The sequence below is a fragment of the Dasypus novemcinctus genome, chromosome 18 (assembly GCF_030445035.2).
Source record: "Dasypus novemcinctus isolate mDasNov1 chromosome 18, mDasNov1.1.hap2, whole genome shotgun sequence".
Classification (NCBI taxonomy): Eukaryota; Metazoa; Chordata; class Mammalia; order Cingulata; family Dasypodidae; genus Dasypus; species Dasypus novemcinctus.
The window spans coordinates 51,402,828-51,420,279 of record NC_080690.1 but is presented as its reverse complement, the minus strand read 5'-3'; the positions used below and the strand labels follow the sequence as shown (position 1 = coordinate 51,420,279).

Genomic DNA, 17,452 nt, shown 5'->3' with positions numbered 1-17,452 from the left:
GGGGGCCGCACCCCAGCTCTCTCTGCTTCTACAGCTGTCTCCCGTCTTCGAAAACCAGAAGTTTGAGTTCCTTCTCTTATCGCGAAACCAGAATATACAGATCCGCCAGAGTAAGCCAGAAAGTCCATCTAGCCCTACTAGCCTGCAATTACCCCAGCCCTTTCCTGCGACCTCCTTTTCCAGACTTTTCCCTGTGCATACTTTGCGGGCCAGGGGGAAAGGGGCCCCGGGAGCTGCGGAGACAGGTTCCAAAGACAGGCCGACATTTTCAGAGGCACTGACACACAGGACGTGTAGAGGATGGTCCAGTGTGTGTCCAGACACGAAGCTGGTTGTTCTTTTCTATGTATGTCGTCTTCATGCATTTCTTCAGCAAGAGCACGCCCCCTTGTTGGGCCTTGATCTTGGTGCTGTTGCTTCAGAAGAAACTGAAGCAAAGACCCCAACCTTTAGGAGTGCACTGGGGGCCCAGTGAGCCCAGTGGGAGAATAAACAGACTCCTGCTGGGAAGGGTGGGGGAAGTGGGCACACGGCCTTCAAGCAGGACCAGGACGTGATGTCAGTCCATGGCCAGTGCTATGAAAACAAAAACAGATGAGCCGGGCTACTTTAGATGGGTGGCCAGGGAGGGCCTCCTGAGGAGGCAACGTCCTTGGGGAGAGAGGGTATGAGCAGAGCTGAGGCAAGGGTCACTGAGGACCAAAGGCAAAGGCCCCAAGGCTTGAAGGTAGTGTGGCCCCAGGGGGCCAGCAAGGCAGAGAAGAGAATGATGCAAACAGGTTGCTGAACCAGATTTGAAATGGCCTAGAAGGTCACAACCAGCTCTCCTGACTTCACCTGAAGCATGCCAGGAGTCTGGGGAAGGTTTGATTCAAATAATAATATTGGAACATGTCTCTCTGTGTGTGCGTTAAATCAAAGCTAAGGGAAGCGGATTTGGCTCAACTGATAGAGCATCTGCCTACCATATGGGAGGTCCAGGGTTCAAACCCAGGGCTTCCTGACCTGTGTGGTGAGCTGGCCCATGTGCAGTGCTGATGCGCACAAGGAGTGCCCTGCCACACAGGGGTATCCCCTGCATAGGGGAGCCCCACATGCAAGGAGTGTACCCTGCAAGGAGAGCTGTGCTGTGCAAAAGAAGAGCACTCCTGTCCAGGAGTGGCGCTGCACACACGGAGAGCTGATGCAGCAAGATGATGCAATAAAGAAACAGTGATTACCAGTGCCTCTGACAAGAATGCAAGTGGACACAGAAGAACACACATCAAATGGACACAGAGAGCAGACAATGAGGGTGTGAGGAGGGAGAGAAATAAATAAAAAATAAATCTTAAAAAAATAAATAAATCAAAGCTAAGAAACACTGTCTATTGAGAATATTCTTGAGCAAATCTTTTCAGAGATTTTGATAAAAATCATCTGGCATACTAGTTTTGGAACATTTTTTCATTATGCATTTTCACTTTAAAGATTCATTTGCTAACATTTTCATTAAGCTACACTACCACATTAACTTCAGTATATAAACATCTCCAAAAACAAAAAAAATAAACAAAACAACAAAATCTCCAAACTGTACTGTTTTCATTCATTGTTCCCATTTATTTGAGACCACTCTTCCTTGAGTTTTTTGTGTTTTTTTAAAGTTTTATTGACATATACCCACATACCATACAATCTATCTAAAGTGTATAATCAATGGCTTTTAGAATAAATTCCTTGAATTCTTAATTCTGATTTTTTTGTGGTTGTTATTTATCTGTTTGCTGGAGTGCTTCCTTGAATAGTTTTTTCCTCAGTGAAAGGCAGCTTTTGAGTCTGCAGGTCCGAAGAAAATGTTTTTCTGTTACCTTTTTTTAAGAGATCAGCAGTTAGGTCACAAACCTCAGCATTTTATAAAACTTCTCAACCTATCAACCTGGTCCATCGTAAAATCCTCAGGCTCCCCAAATCAGAAACTACCTAAATGTGCATCCATAGGAGAATGGTTAAATAAAATCAGGGACTATCCAACCAATGGAATACTATACACCTATAAAAAAATAAACAAGGAATCTGTGTATGTGCTGATATGGAAAGATATCTAAAATACACTGTCAACCAAAAGAGAAAAAAAAGTGCAGAAGGGGTGTAAGATATGCTACTATTTTTTTCATCGTTTAAAAAGGGCAGGAAAGGAAAACAGATGTATCTGCTGGTATGTGCGTAAAATATCACTGTAAGGATCTGGAAGAAACTGGAACATTTCTTGCCTTATAGAGGGAAATGGGGTAGTTGAGGATCAGGGGTGCTGGAGAGACTTTTCCTTGTAAACCACCTATATATCTTTTGAATTTGAACGTTGGGAATGTTTCATTATGAATAAAAATAAGCAAAATACAATTCCTGTGCTCTTCATTTTAATTAAAAATAAAAATATGTGTCATGACTGAAAGCACAGCAAAGCAGTAGGACATAGCTTTCCCTTCTTTTCAGCTTTCACTTGAGGGACTCCAATGTTACCCTTACCAGTGGAGGGGGGCGGGGATCTGCCAGCCAACTGACAAGCCCTGCTGCGGACTGAAAGCCCTGCGAAGCCGAGCATCTCAGGCTGACTCCAGGCTTTCCTGTCTGAGAAAGACAAGGCTTTTCTCCCTATCCTTGCAATTCAGGCATTCACCAAATGGAGGTTATAGTTTCCTCCAATGTTGAACTTGATCTCAGAGAAAGAAGTTTTGTTGTTACTTTGTGTATTCTTTTCCTCCTCCTGTTTCTTCTCTACCACATTCTTAGGTATGTATCCCTCTTCTGGATCTCTCCTTTTTTAAAGATTTATTCAATTTACACCCCCCCCCCCCCCCCAATTGTCTGGCTCTGTGTCCATTCACTGTGAGTTCTGTGTCTGCTTGTCTTCTCTTTAGGCGGCACCAGGATCCGATCCCAGGACCTCCTGGGGTGGGAGAGAGGTACTCAGTCTTTGTTGGTGGGCCGGCTTGCATGAGCCAGCACTCCACATGGGCCTCTTCTGGATCTTTCTTGCACATGTTATATTTTCTCTCATAATATTGTAACTTTATGTTTTTCCTTGACATTCTGAGAGGATCCTATGAGCTTATTTTCTAATTTTGTTTCAGTTCTCTGCTCTAATTTTAAAGTCTCCATGGAGGATTTTGGTTTGGAAATGCTGTTTTTCATCCCCCAAAATTGTCCACAGATTCTCTGCTCTTTCCAGTAACCAGCCTTTGTTTCATCAATGCCATGACCTCTCAAATATCAGAGTATACAGGTAGTGTAGTTAGCGTTGGATCTTTTATTTTATTCTTCTTCTAACCTTTCTGTTGCTTCCGGAGCTAACTACTTCATGGACTGGGAGGGCTCCTTCACTGACCCTTAGTCAGCCTTTATGTCACTGTGGGGTGGCTGAGCCCGAGCCCACCAGGTCCGTGCACGTGGCTTTGGAACAGTCGTCCTCCCCACAACAGGGTCGGTCCTTGTCTCTCCCAGGGGCAGTAGTGGGAAGCCCCAGGCCACCCCAGGCCACCCGGCTTTTTGTCCAGCAGGCCCTGCTCAGCCACCTCCAAGCCACACCTCCCAGCCTTTGCCCACCGGGTGTGCGCAAGTGGGTTCTGGGGAAGACTTTCCATCTAAACAATCTTTCCATCTTTTCTATTTGATCCTTGGGAATGTTCTATTGTGAATATAAATGAAATAAACTTCCTGTGCTTTAATTTTAATTAAAAATTAATTATCTTGACTACAAGCACAGCAAAGCACTGGGGCACACGACCCAGGCTCCACTCCGGAGCCCTGGCAGAGCCTGGTGAACCCCGCATGGATCCCCTCCCTAGCCCGCACGCCCTCCCCACCCGTGTGGACAGGCACCGCCCCCTTCCCCGAAGTCTGAGCTGACCTTGGAGAGGGGCTCCTGGTCGCCCCCGAACTTCCTCTCGCGCATTGGGGGCTTCTTGGGCGCCGGCTTGCCGTTGTCCACGTCCAGAGGGTCAAGGGTGAGCAGCATCTGGGCTCGACGTGCCTTGGAAATCGGCAGCTTGAAGCGGCTGTAGGCTCTGGCCACCGTGGCCCAGGGCAGCTTGCCGGGCGGCCGCTCGTCGTCCCGCGGCGGCGGCGCGGCCCTCCCGCCCCTGCCCAGCGTCTTCAGGGAGCCGGGGTAGTGCGGCGACGGCGAGGCCATCTCGGAGCGGCCCGAACGAACGGCGGCGCCGCGCGCCGGCCCCCGCGCCCCCGCACGGCCGCCCGCCCACCCTGGGCCAGGCGGGCTCGCGGCCGCTGCGCCTGGGCGTGGGGCCCCGGGTCCCAGCGCGACTAACACCGGCTGCCAGTCGGCGGGACTCCCTGCAGCCCCCTCTCCCTCTCAGGAAGCCTCTGTGACCTCTGTGTCGGGCAGCCTGTTCCAGGGACAAAATCAGAGAAACGGAAGAAAGCTCTGGAACGGCCCCGGATGAAAGGGGCTGCTGCGATGAGAGGCGGGTACCCACGATTTTTAAGAGCATGAGGGAAACATCTGTCACCGCAATGACAATAACAGAGAACAAAAGGTCACCTCTAGCGGGACAACAGCCCCGTGGCTAGAACAGACTGGAAGGAAAGATGCCAAAATATTAAGGGTTGTCATCTCGAGTTGGGGGAACTAGAAGTGATCCCCCACCCCCCCACCCCCCATATTTCCTTTTACAATTGTTCTGGTCTTTCTATTCACTTCTGCTGACACAGGGCTGCAGGGCAAGGAGAGCCGAGGAGCTCTCCTGTTCTCAGGCTCTGAAAATGTGGCCCTCTCCAAGGACACTTCAGGGACATCTACCCTAGAGGGGAGAACCCTGGCAACCCCGGCCACCCATGAGAGGGAGGGGGCCCACTGGCGAGAGCGACAGGGGGAGGGGAACGCACTACCACCCCTCATGCACCTGTCCTTAAATAAATCCAAGCTGTCTCTGTCTGGAGTCAGCTTTCTGCATAAAACCAGAGCAAAACCTTCACTTCCGATCTCTTTTTTAAAGTTTCAGGAAAAAAAAAATCAAGAAGAAAATAGAAAAAAATTGCACTTTAATTAAACTGTACAGTTTGGATTTTACCTCACCACTAACTGAAGTTAAAAATAGGAATCAATTTCTGAAACCTTCCAAAGCAGCCTGTGAAATGTCAAGGTTTTAAAAGTTATTTTACAACACGAATTTACATATAAATACAGTCGGTAAGATGTATTAACTGAACAATCAATGTTCTTCCATCATGGAAGAGACCTGGTATTGGGACAGGCCAAAGAATTACTGCCTCTTCACTGGGAGACGTTTCAGCCTGGAAAAGAACAAAGAACAGAAAGAGAAGGAAAATTAGAGACAGGCTGAGAAGCCAAACAGCTCCAGGATGCCAGACTGCCCTCTTGAAGCCCAGTGGCACAATTCTACCCATAAAACGGATGACCACACACCATGAAAGCATCCTTTAATGCTTTTTTTTTTAAATCTTGAAATACTTTCAAACTTATAGGACAGTTAGAAAAATAAGACAGAGCTCATATGGAGAACTCCAACATACCCTTATCCCCCCAGATACACAGAGCCACCAATTTGATCATATTGCCACATTTGATATTTCCCTTCCTCCCTTCCTCTCCTTCCTTCCTTCCGTCTTCCCTCCCACGCATCTATCAATCCATTTTCTGAACACTTTAGTGTAGGTTGTATACAACATGCTCCTTGAACACGTAATACTGCCACATACATTGCCTAAGAACAAGGATATTCACTTACCTACCCTAAGTGCAAATTATCAAGGTCAAGAAACTTAACATTGATATAATGTTTACATATGTCTACTTTTTTCATATGTCCCAATAATGTTCCTTTGAGCCTTTTCTCCTCCCTTGACTGATTCCACCCAGGATCACATATTGTATTTAATTGTCACTGTCTCTTCAATTGCTCATTCTTTTTCTACATTGTGGGAACATACATAACACAAACTTTCCCATCTTAACCACTCCCAAGCATACAGGAGAGAAGAGGAGGAAATTCTTACTCATATTTATAAATGGTGCAATACGCTCACCACCTTCCATTACTAAAACTTTCCCATCTCCCCGAAGAGAACCCCTACACCCATAATGCATTAACTCTCCATTCCCCCTGTCCGTCCCCTGACCCTGGCAACGTGTAATCTAATTTCTGTCTCTATGATCTTGCATATTCTGATATTTTCTTTGTAGTTACCATGGAACTTAAATTTAACAACCTGAATCTATAACAATCCTGTTTGCTTAGATACCAACATAACTTCAATGGAATATACAACCCATGTTTCTACACTGCTGTCCCCCCCACCTTTATGTAGTTCTTGTCACAAATCACATTTCTACTTTATGAGTCCAAAACTACTGATTTATCATTACATTTTATGCAGGTACCTTTTAGATACCATAGGAAGCAAAAAGTGGCATTACAAACCAAAAATACAACAGTACTGGCACTTATATTTACCCCTGTTGTTACCCTTGCTGGAGATCCTTATTTCTTCATGCAGCTTCGATCAACTGTCTTTTGCCCTACCCTTTCAACATGGAGAACACTCTTTAGCATCTCTTGTTCCTGCTCTAGTGAGGAACTCCTTCAGCTTTTGTTTATCTGGGAATGTCCTAATCTCTCTCTCATTTTTTTTTTTTTTAAGTAGGTACCGGGGATTGAACGTGGGACCTCAGACACAACAAAGCTGGCACGCAATCACTGAGCTACATCTGATTTGCGCACCCTCATTTTTTATAGCTCTTTTGACGGAAATGGAATTCTTGGCTGGCAACTTTTTGTTTTCAGCCCTTTAAATATGTCTGCCTTCTTGTCTCCATGGTTTCCAATGAGAAATAGGCACTTTATCTTTTTGAGGCTTTCTTGTATGTGATACATTACTTCTCTCTGTTGGCTTTTAGAATTATTTCTTTATCTTTGGCATTTCAACAGATGATAATAGGTTATGGCTTGGGTATATTTGGGTTTATCTTGCTTGGAGTTTGTTCAGTGTCTTGGATCTGTATATTCACATCTTTCATTACATTTGGGATCTTTTCAGCCATTATTTCTTTCAATATTCTCTCTGCCCCTTTCTTTCTTTCTTCTTATGGGACTTCCACAATATGTATATTGGTATACTTGATGGTGTCCCCCAGGTTCCTCAGACTCTGTTCACTTTTCTTTATTCTTTTATCTTTCTGCTTCTCAAACGGAATGATTTCAATTGTCTTATCTTTAAGTTCACTGATTCTTTCTCTTGCTAGCTACAATCTACTGTTGAACCCCTCCAGGGAACTTTTAAAAATTTCTGTTACTATGGTCTTCAGTTCTACATGGTTCTTTCTCATAATTTCCATCTCTCAACTAATACTCTCTTTGTGTCCATCTATCGTTTTCCTGATTTTCTTTGGTTCTTCATCCATGCTTTTCTTTAGTACTTTGAGTACACTTAGGACCATTTTGTTAAGTCTTTGCCTGGTATGTCTTAGGTCTGATCCCTCATTGATGTTTTATAACTTTCGTTGAAACCCTGACATTTTGATATTTTAATGTGTTATTGCTGGAATTTAGAATCTGAGGCAGCTCTTCCTTAAGCCTGTATCCAGCTAGTGTTATGATAGAGCTTTCCTTGAATGCCAGGAGCTAACAAAAAATAAAGAAGGAAAAGAAAGAAAACTCCTTTCCCAAGCTTTATAGATTGACCTGTGCAAGTGCTCACCTGCAGAACTTAACAGTACAATGAGTCTAGAGAAGAGCTCTAGGCCAGTCTAGGGGCTGCCCTGATCCTTTCTGCCTGTGTGTCTTGTCTCAGACATGTGCATGTGGCCCTAGGAATCCTCTACAATGTCTACAAATGTCTCCTCTTCCCTAGAAAATAGTTTCCTCAGTCCAGTACTGCACCATACATCCTACATCCAGCAATCCCTTGTCCCAAGCAATTACTTGCCTTCTCTCCCACAGCATTCTGTAGGAGAGCTTGGAGAGCTGCCTTCTACATGCAGGGCTACTTTTGGAATAGTGAGTATAGGACCAGTGTTTTGCTTCACTATCTCAGGACACTACCAGATGGACTGGGCCAGACATACGTGCTCCCAGCATGCACATGAGGAAACAAGGCATCCATGCTGGGAGCACAGGCCATTCCATCTAAGTTCCCGAGGGGTGGAGGAGGGGCCAGCTGGGGCACCAAGAAAACCTACCGCTTTTTTTTTTTTTTTTAAGATTTATTTATTTCTCTCCCCTCCCCACCCCCCACCCTGGTTGTCTGTTCTCTGTATCTATTTGCTGCGTCTTGTTTCTTTGTCCGCTTGTTGTTGTCAGCGGCACAGGAATCTGTGTCTTTTTTTTGTTGCTTCATCTTGTTGTGTCAGGTCTCCGTGTGTGCGGCGCCATTCCTGGGCAGGCTGCACTTTCTTTTGTGCTGGGCGGCTCTCCTTACGGGGTACACTCCTTGCGCGGGGGACACCCCTGCGTGGCAGGGCACTCCTTGCGCACATCAGCACCGCACATGAGCCAGCTCCACAGGGGTCAAGGAGGCCTGGGGTTTGAACTGCAGACCTCCCATGTGGTAGACGGACGCCCACTGGGCCAAGTCCGTTTCCCAAACTACCACTTTTAAGCCTTTTTCTTGATTCAGCATTTGCCCTGGTACTGCAGTCCCTTAACAGTTTTCTGGAGATTTGAGAAAGATGTTTCTGCCAGTTCTTGCTGATTGTTCAAAGCTTCTTTGGGGGAATATGGGGAGGTGGAGCCCTGAAGCATCTCACTCTGCCATCTTGATCAGGATGGGGCCTTCTCCCTAATTTCTAGTCTTAAAATGCTTCTTCTGTTACCCTCAAAACACAGAGACTCACTCACACACATCTCATATTAGGAGCCTTTTGTAAGGACAAGTTCTGATCCTGGCTTCACTCCTTTACTTCATCCATTGTATGACCACTGGAAAGAAACTAAAAACAAGTTCACTCCAGGGTCAAAAGATCCCAAGTTATCAGTTATAAATCTCCATTTTGTACAGGAAAATTGTCTATGGCAGCTCTACTCCAAACAGTCCCAAAGTAGAGAACGAAATGTCCACAGTAATAGAACAGATGAATACACTGTGGTGGATTCACACAAAGGGGATCACAGCAATGAGAATGAACTAGCTGCTGCTGCCTACGATGAAAGGGAGGAATCTCACAAGCCAGACACAAAAGAGTCATGCTACGTGATTCCTTTAGATAAAGTTCAAGAACTGCCAAGAGTAATCAGCAGTGATAGCTGTCAAGAGAGTGGTTACCTTTGGGAGGGTGAAGGAGATGGTGATTGGAAAGGAACCAAAGCGACTCCTGCAGTGCCAGTATAGTGGAGATGCATGGTGCTGTCACGTATGATCGGTGCACATTTGTGCATATGTGTTATGCCATAATAAAAAGTTTAGTTCACTGTATGATTCTACTTATATGAAATTCTACAATGGGCAAATCTATTAATAATTTATAGTGACAGGAAACATGTCCATGGTCTGGGGAAGGGGTCTGGGGGTGGAGGTAGACTGCAATTGTAACCAGAAGCAGGTTGTGCTGTCATGGAAGAAAAGTATTAGGGGCTCTTGCCAAGTATGCCAGCTGCTGGTGATGCAAATAAGACCCAAACATTGTGACCCTCAAAACGCCTCTTCTAGGAAGCAGATGCAGGCAGGTAATGCAAAGTGAGTGGATCAAGGCACAAAAGATGGAGAGGCCCCTCCAGGTTCCTTAAGGGGGGCCTAGGAGGTTTGGGGGTGAGAGGCTATGGGAAATATGCCTTCATCAACCATAAGAGTAATATTCAGCTACACTTCATACCTCTGACCCTCCTAACCCCATCCAGACCCTCACTCAGAGGTAAGTGCCCTCGTCGGTGTGTTAAGAAACTCTCCAGCCCTCAACCTGTGCAAGACTGGACCTCTTTGTACATGTGGGGAAAGGTGCAGGGCCGAGGACCACTTTTTAATGTCAGTAGTGCCAAATGTACATACTGCTTTGCAGCTTCTGATTCCTCTTAACGGTAAGTCTTCGATGCCAATGAGGACACACCTATCTGTCCATGTTTTCTGACTGCTGCTTAGTGCTCTGCAGGACATCTGTGCTCTTACTGACGGGCACTGAGAGCCCCCAATTTTGCATGCCCCATGTGCACAGGCAAGTGTTTTCCACAAGAATGACCCATCAGGTGACCAAAAATGATCACAATCGATAATGCCAGGTGTCAGTGAGGTAATTGTTATACTCACCAGCTGTGTGTTCTTGGATAACAAACTATCTCCCTGTACTCTGCTTTCCCCATCTGTAAGACAGGGTGACACTAGTACCCACTGCATAGGGTGGTATGAAGATTAAAAGTTGTTACATTGGATGAGCTCCCACACAGACTGACCCATCCTTATCTCTTCTCTCCTGCACTACAAGAAAAGGGAAATAGAAGACGAACAGCCACTGCAAGGGATTTTGGAGGAGTATCAAAAACCTAAACCTTTTGATACATCAATACAATCTTTGGATTTTTGAGGCATGGGAATGCACTGCTCATCCTAAAGAAATAAGTTAAAAAGAACAAGGAGGGGGTATTTTTCTTTCCAGATAGCAAAATAAACTATAAGACCTTAGTGATTAAAACGAGAATAACAACAACAATATAAATACAAACACACACACACTGGCTAAGGAAGCAGAATAGAGAGTCCTGGAGCAGCTCCACTTGGGCAGAGAGCTTTAGGTCAAGATCCAGCTATACTTCTCTTAAGGAGACGGAACACTGGGTCAGGCCAGGGTGGCCAGGACTCTCCCTGGTTTCCCCTTCACTCAGGGCAAGTAAAGCTGGGCTTCCTCTTCCCAGCCCTGTGGTGGGCATGTGGGGCCATGCACTGGCTGTGGTCCATGGGCTGTGGGCAGAAGTAAAAACTGTGCCTTCCAGGCAGAACCACAACAACCTCCAGTGTCTTCCTCCGTGTGAAGGCCATGTGCTGAAAAGTGGAAGCAAACTGGTATCTCAAGTGACTTCCCTTCCTTCTGACACTGATGTCCCATGTCAGGCTGCTGGAGTTGGGGGTTTGTTTCTAATCACAGCCATCTTCCTCACCCTGACTAATACAACTAGCTATTCATTTGGAGAAAAATAACTATATCCCACCTTACTCTGTAAGCCAGCACCCTCCCTCCCCCAAATCTACAAAGATTATAGAGCTAAACAAAGCACACAACTATAGAAGCATTAGGATAGTGTATGTATAGCCTTGGGTAGGGAAGTTCTCCTAAAGACAAAAATGTAAAACATGTCAACAAAAAGAAATGGATAAATCTGAGTGCACCAAAAAATAAAAATTTATTTGTAACAAAGATAGTTAGCAAACATGTGATAGAGAGAAAATATTTGTGATACCCTAAAAGATAAGATTAATATCCAGCATTTAAAAAAACTGTTAGACATTAGTAAAAGCAAATGACCAATAGGAAATGGAAAAATGAGCAAAAGCACAAACAGGCTATGCACAAAAAAGCACTTAGCAAGGGCTGAAAAACATATGAAACAAGGTTCAACCTCATTAATAATCAGGGAGATGCAAATTAAAAGGAGATACCATTATTTTTTACCCACCAAACAAATTAGCAAACTTTTTGTAATAAGTGATGTAATAACAAGATGCTTTCATAATTTAAATGGATATAGGCACTGTTGGAAAGCAATTGGGCAGGATTTAGTCATCATAGATGCTCATATCCTGCCAATTTATACCATATTACATTATATTATTTATATTTTAAAATGCATAGAAAAATGTGTATATATGCATGTGTGTCTGTATGTGTGGTTGCACAAAAAAGTTCTTAAAGTTCATATGAAACTGACAGCAGAGGTTATTCTGGAGAGAGGAAAGGTTTAGGGAAATGATCAAGGGGCACTTTAAGCTTATCTATCTGTAAGGTCTGAATTTTCGCAATGGGAATCTATTCACATAAGACTTATGTAATTCAAAATTAACAGCTTTTTCAAAAAACTTAGTTAAAATACAAATTTATCATGTCTGGCATTTGCTGCAAACAGATACATGAAGATTTCAAAGCACTTTTGGAAGGTTTCTGAAAAGTCCCTTGTCTCCCATGGCCTACCGTCTCAGCAGCTCCTGGGGTGACATGTCTGTGGGTCCTTCTGCATCACTCTGGCTTTCACTGCTTTCAGTACTCTCCGAACTACTACTTTTCTCTGATTTTTTATTCTTTTGTTTGCCTTTGTGTTTGTGTTTCTTGTGTTTCTTCTTCTGTTAAAAAAAAAAGAAGAAGAAATAAATGGGAGTTATCTCCAATGAAAAGCTAATGAGGGGAAACGGACTTGGCTCAATGAATAGAGCATACGCCTACCACATGGGAGGTCCACGGTTCAAACCCAGGATCTCCTTGACCCATGTGCAGCTGCCATGCAGGGGTGTCCCCCACGTAGGGGAGACCCATGCACAAGGAGTATGGCCCGTAAGGAGAGCCACCCAGTGCGAAAGAAAGTCCAGCCTGCCCAGGAGTGGCGCTGCACACATGGAGAGCTGATGCAGCAGGATGACACAACAAAGAGAGATACGGATTCCTGGGCTGTTGACAATAATAGAAGCGGACACAGAAGAACACACAGCAAATGGATGCAGAGAGCAGACAACTGGTGGGGCGGGGGAAGGGGAGAGAAATAAATTTTTTTAAAAAACTAATGAGGCATTTGGCTGCTGGGGTCATTCAAAAACAAAAACAAAAACCTTCCATGGGGATAAGCCTAAGCCTAACACTGGGTGGACCAGAAACAAAACAGCCATGTCCTCCAGCAACAGACGCAGCCGAACCACAGACAGAGACAGGATCTCATCTGGACACAAAGCCCTCCACGTTCTGGGAGCGTGGCTGGTCTTATTTTGTTGGACAACTGAAAACTACAAGCACCCTGGAAAATCATAGAGAAAGTAGAAGAAGGTCACAGAACAGCAGCTATATTGGAAGAAACAAATGGAAACTGGTTCTCAAATCTGTTAGCACTAACACTTCTCCTTTCATTAGAAGAGAGCTTTAGTTATTCTCCATGTTCAGGTATCCATTCTTCTGGTAACCAATAATGGAGCTGTTGCTAATCTACTCTAATAGCCCAGATCACTTTGGGTACCCGACAATAACATTAACGAAATTAAAAGCTAGTGCTATAGTACAAAAGAAGACATGGAAGATATCAAATTAACTTTCCAAGAAAATTCAACTTTTTTTTTTAAAGATTTATTTATTTATTTTATTTCTCTCCCCTTCCCCCCCGCTGGCCCAGTTGTCTGTTCTGTGTGTCCACCCTGCTGCGCGTTCCTCTTCTGTCCACTTCTGTTGTTGTCAGCGGCACAGGAATCTGCGTTTCCCCCTGCTGTGTCATCCCGCTGTGTCAGCCCTCCATGCACGCGGCACCACTCCCGGGCAGGCTGAACCTTCTTTCGTGCTGGGCGGCTCTCCTTATGGGGTGCACCCCCCCAAGCGTAGGGCTCCCACACGCGGGGACACCCCTGCGTGGCATGGCACTCCCCGAGTGCATGAGCACCGCGCGGACCAGCCCCACATGGGCCAAGGAGGCCCGGGGTCCGAACTGCGGACCTCCCATGTAGCAGATGGACGCCCCAACCACCAGGCCAAGTCCACTTCCCTCAACATTTTTTTAAAGATTTATTTTTATTTATTTCTCTCCCCTTCCCCCCACTCCCCACCAGTTGTCTGCTCTCTCTGTCCATTCACTGTGAGTTCTTCTGTGTCCACTTTTATTCTTGTCAGCGGCACTGGGAAACTGTGTCTCTTTTTTGTTACATCATCTTGCTGCGTAAGCTCTCCGTGTGTGTGGCACTACTCCTGGGCAGGCTGCACTTTCTTCATGCGGGGCGGCTCTCCTTACAGGGTGCACTCCTTGTGCGTGGGTCTTCCCTATGTGGGGGACACCCCTGCATGGCACGGCACACCTTGCATGCATCAGCACTACATGTGGGCCAGCTCCACACGGGTGAGGAGGCCCTGGGTTTGAACCCTGAACCTCCTATGTGGTAGGCGGACACTCTATCAGGTGAGCCAAGTCCGCTTCCCAAAATTCAACATTGTAATAAGAAATGAGAGTTACAAGTGAAGTCTTTCAACAGGCCTCTAACGATCAATAAATCAGTCTTCACTTGTGTTATTTCTGCTCTAAACATGTTTCACGATGAAACCCCACATGGCTTGTGGCACAGCCCTTACAAAAGAGGCAGACGGTGTGACACTGAAGCTGGATGGACCACAGAAAATTATGTTCTTACAGTTAATCCCTTCCTATGGGCATGAACCTATTGTGGGTGTGACCTGTTGATTAGGTTACTTCAGTTAAGGGCCTTTTGATTAGATTTCTTCAATAAGTTATAACCCAAGGTAGATCTTAATCCCCTTGCCTGGAGTCCTTTATAAATGGAACAAATACAGATAGAGAAAAGTCACAGGAGCTGAGAGAGAAAGCCATGGAACCAAGAAGGTGAAAGCAAAGAAACCTGGAGAGAAGGGAGAGACCAATAGACATCCTGTGTGCCTTGCCATATGACAGAGGAGTCCAGGATTGCTGGCAGCCAGTCTTCGGGGAAGAAGCATTGCCTGATGATGCCTTGATTTAGACATTTTTCTTTTTTTTTCTTTTCTTTTATTTCTCTCCCCTTTCCCCCACCCCCGCCCCAGTTGTTTGTTCTGTGTCCATTCGTGGTGTGTTCTTCTGTGTCTGCTTCTGTTCTTATCAGCAGCACAGGGAATCTGTGTCTCTTTTTGTTGTGTCATCTTGCTGCATCAGCTCTCCATGTGGGCGGCGCCACCCCTGGGCAGGCTGAACTTCTTTCGTGCTCAGTGGCTCAAACCCAGGGCCTCCTGACCCGTGTGGTGAGCTGGCCCACGCTCAGTGCTGATGCACGCAAGGAGTGCTGTGCCATGCAGAGGCGTCCCCCATGTACAGAAGCCCCACACACAAGGAGTGTGCCCCAAAGGAGAGCCGCCCGCGCAAAAAAAGCTCAGCCTGCCCAGGAGTGGTGCCGCACACACAGAGAGCTGATGCAGCAAGGTGACGCAACAAAAAGAGACACAGATTCCCGGTGCCGCTGACAAGAATCCAAGCAGACGCAGAAGAACACACACAGCGATTGGACACAGAGAGCAGACAATGGGTGGGGGGAAGAGAAGAGAAACAAACAAACAAAAAATAAATAAATAAAAATAAAATTTAAAAAAACAAAAATGCCCATGAATGCAAAAAGCTGGATTCCAAACTTTCTATACAGTATGCTCCAAATAAGGCAGAAAATGTGTACGGATGCAAAAATAAAAGACTGAAAGGAAATACATATGCCAAACATTACAGTTGTATTCTCTGGGTATTAGGACTATAGGTGACTTTTGTTTGCCTGTTTCTTAATTAAAATTTGTATTCTGATATAATTGTAGATTAATATGCACTTGTAAGAAATAATAGAGATCTTATGTATCCTTTACCCAATTTCCCTTAACAGTAACATCTTGCAAAACTATAATAAAATACTATTACCAGGAAATTGACATTAATACAGTCAAGATAAAGAACATTTCTATCACTGTAAGGATCCTCATGTTTCCCTTTCACAGTCATTCCCACTTATTTCTTGCCCCCACTCTCCCCTTAACTTCTGGCAAGCATTAATCTGTTCTCCATTTCTATAATTTTGTCATTTCAAGAATGTTATATAAATGGAAGTATACAGCATGTAACCTTTTGGAATTGGCCTTATTCACTCAGCATGATTCTCCAGAGATTCAACCAGGTTGCTGCATGCAATTAATAGTTTGTTTCTTTTTATTGCTGAGTAGCACTCCATGGAATAGCTGTACCACAGTTTGTTTAACCATTTACCCACTGAAGGGCATGTGGGTTGTTCCCAGTTTGGGGCTATTTACTAATAAAGTTGTTATAAACATCTATGTGGCGGCTTCTGTGTAAACATGAGGTTTTATTCCTCTGGGATAAATGCCCAGGACTGCATTTGCTGCATTGTATGGTAGTTGCATGTTTAATTTTTTAAAAATCTGCCAAACTGTCTTCCACAGTAGATGCACCGTTTTACATTTTTATCAGCAATGAATGACTAGTTTCTCCACATCTTCACCAGAATTTGGTGCTATCACTATTCTTCTTTTTAGCCATTCTGATATGTAGGTAGAAATATCTCATTGTGGTCTTAATTTGCATTTCCCTAATGAACCGTATGTCCTCAGGCCAGCAATCCCTTGCCCCAGGAGCCACTTGACCACTCTCCCCAGTGTTCTGCAGATGAGCTCGGTGAACCACCTTGTACATGTAGGGCATGTTCTGGGAGAAGTCCCTTAGGCCTCCACATGACATGCTCCCAGTACATGCATGAGGGCCACTCCGCTCCCTCTGGAATGGGGACCAGGGATCTGCCCTGGGAACTCGGGCAAGCTCCAGCTGAACCAGGGAGAGGCAAGGGAGGGGACAGGTCAGTCAGAGTGCCAGGAGATCCTACGGCTTTTAAGGGCTTTTTTCTTGATTTGGTGTTTGCCCTGTTACTGCAGTCCTTTAACTATTTTCTGAAGCTTTGAGAAAGGTGTTTCTGCTAATTCTTATTGGTCATTCAAAGTTTCTGCATCCAACAGTCTACTTTACAGAATTAGAAAAGGCAATTACCAAATTCATTTGGAAGGGAAAGTGCACCTGAATAGCCAAAATCATTATTAAAAAGAAGAGCAACATGGGACGAATTTCACTACCTGATCTTGAAACATATTACAAAGCTACAGTGGTCAAAACAGCATGGTACACGTCAATCAGTGAAATAGATTGAGAGCCCAGAAATAAACCCTCACCTTTAGAGTCAACTGGTTTTTGACAAACCTACCAAGTTCATGTTAATGGGACAAAACAGTCTCTTCAACAAATGATGCAGGACAACTGGATATCTATAACCAAAGAATGAAGGAAGATCCCAATCTCATTCCCTATATAAGAATCAACTCAAAATGGATCAAAGACCTAGATATAAAAGCCAAAACCATAAAACTACTAGAAGAAAATGTAGGGAAACATCTTCAAGATCTTGTAGTAGGTGGTGGTTTCTTGGACCTTACACCCAAAGTGCACGCAACAAAAGAAAAAATAAATGGGACCTCCTCAAAATTAAACACTTCTACACCTCACAAGACTTTGTCAAAATGGTGAAAAGGCAGCCGACTCAATGGGAGAAAATATTTGGACATCACATGTCTGATAAGGGTTTAATATCTAGGATATATATATATAATACTTTACATATATATATATAGATGTTACAACTCAACAAAAAAAGACAAACGACCCAATTAAAAAAATGGACAAAAGACTTGAATAGACATTTGTCCAAAGAAATACAAATGTCAAAAAATATATGCAGAAATGCTCAA

At 44.6% G+C, this 17,452-nt stretch overlaps 1 protein-coding gene across 2 annotated transcripts in view; it reads right to left on the bottom strand.

The window, feature by feature from the left end:
* Positions 1-5,023: 5,023 nt before the first annotated feature.
* The window catches only part of GPATCH1 (G-patch domain containing 1), a 54,960-nt gene continuing 42,531 nt past the window's right edge, over positions 5,024-17,452 (bottom strand). For both annotated transcript variants that reach the window (XM_004475114.4, XM_004475116.4), the window contains 2 exons: positions 12,128-12,276; positions 5,024-5,292 (listed from right to left, as the gene is read on the bottom strand). In XM_004475114.4, coding sequence (XP_004475171.2) covers positions 5,262-5,292; positions 12,128-12,276 — 180 coding nt within the window. In that variant the 3' untranslated portion in view covers positions 5,024-5,261. The remainder of the gene's footprint in view (positions 5,293-12,127; positions 12,277-17,452) is intronic.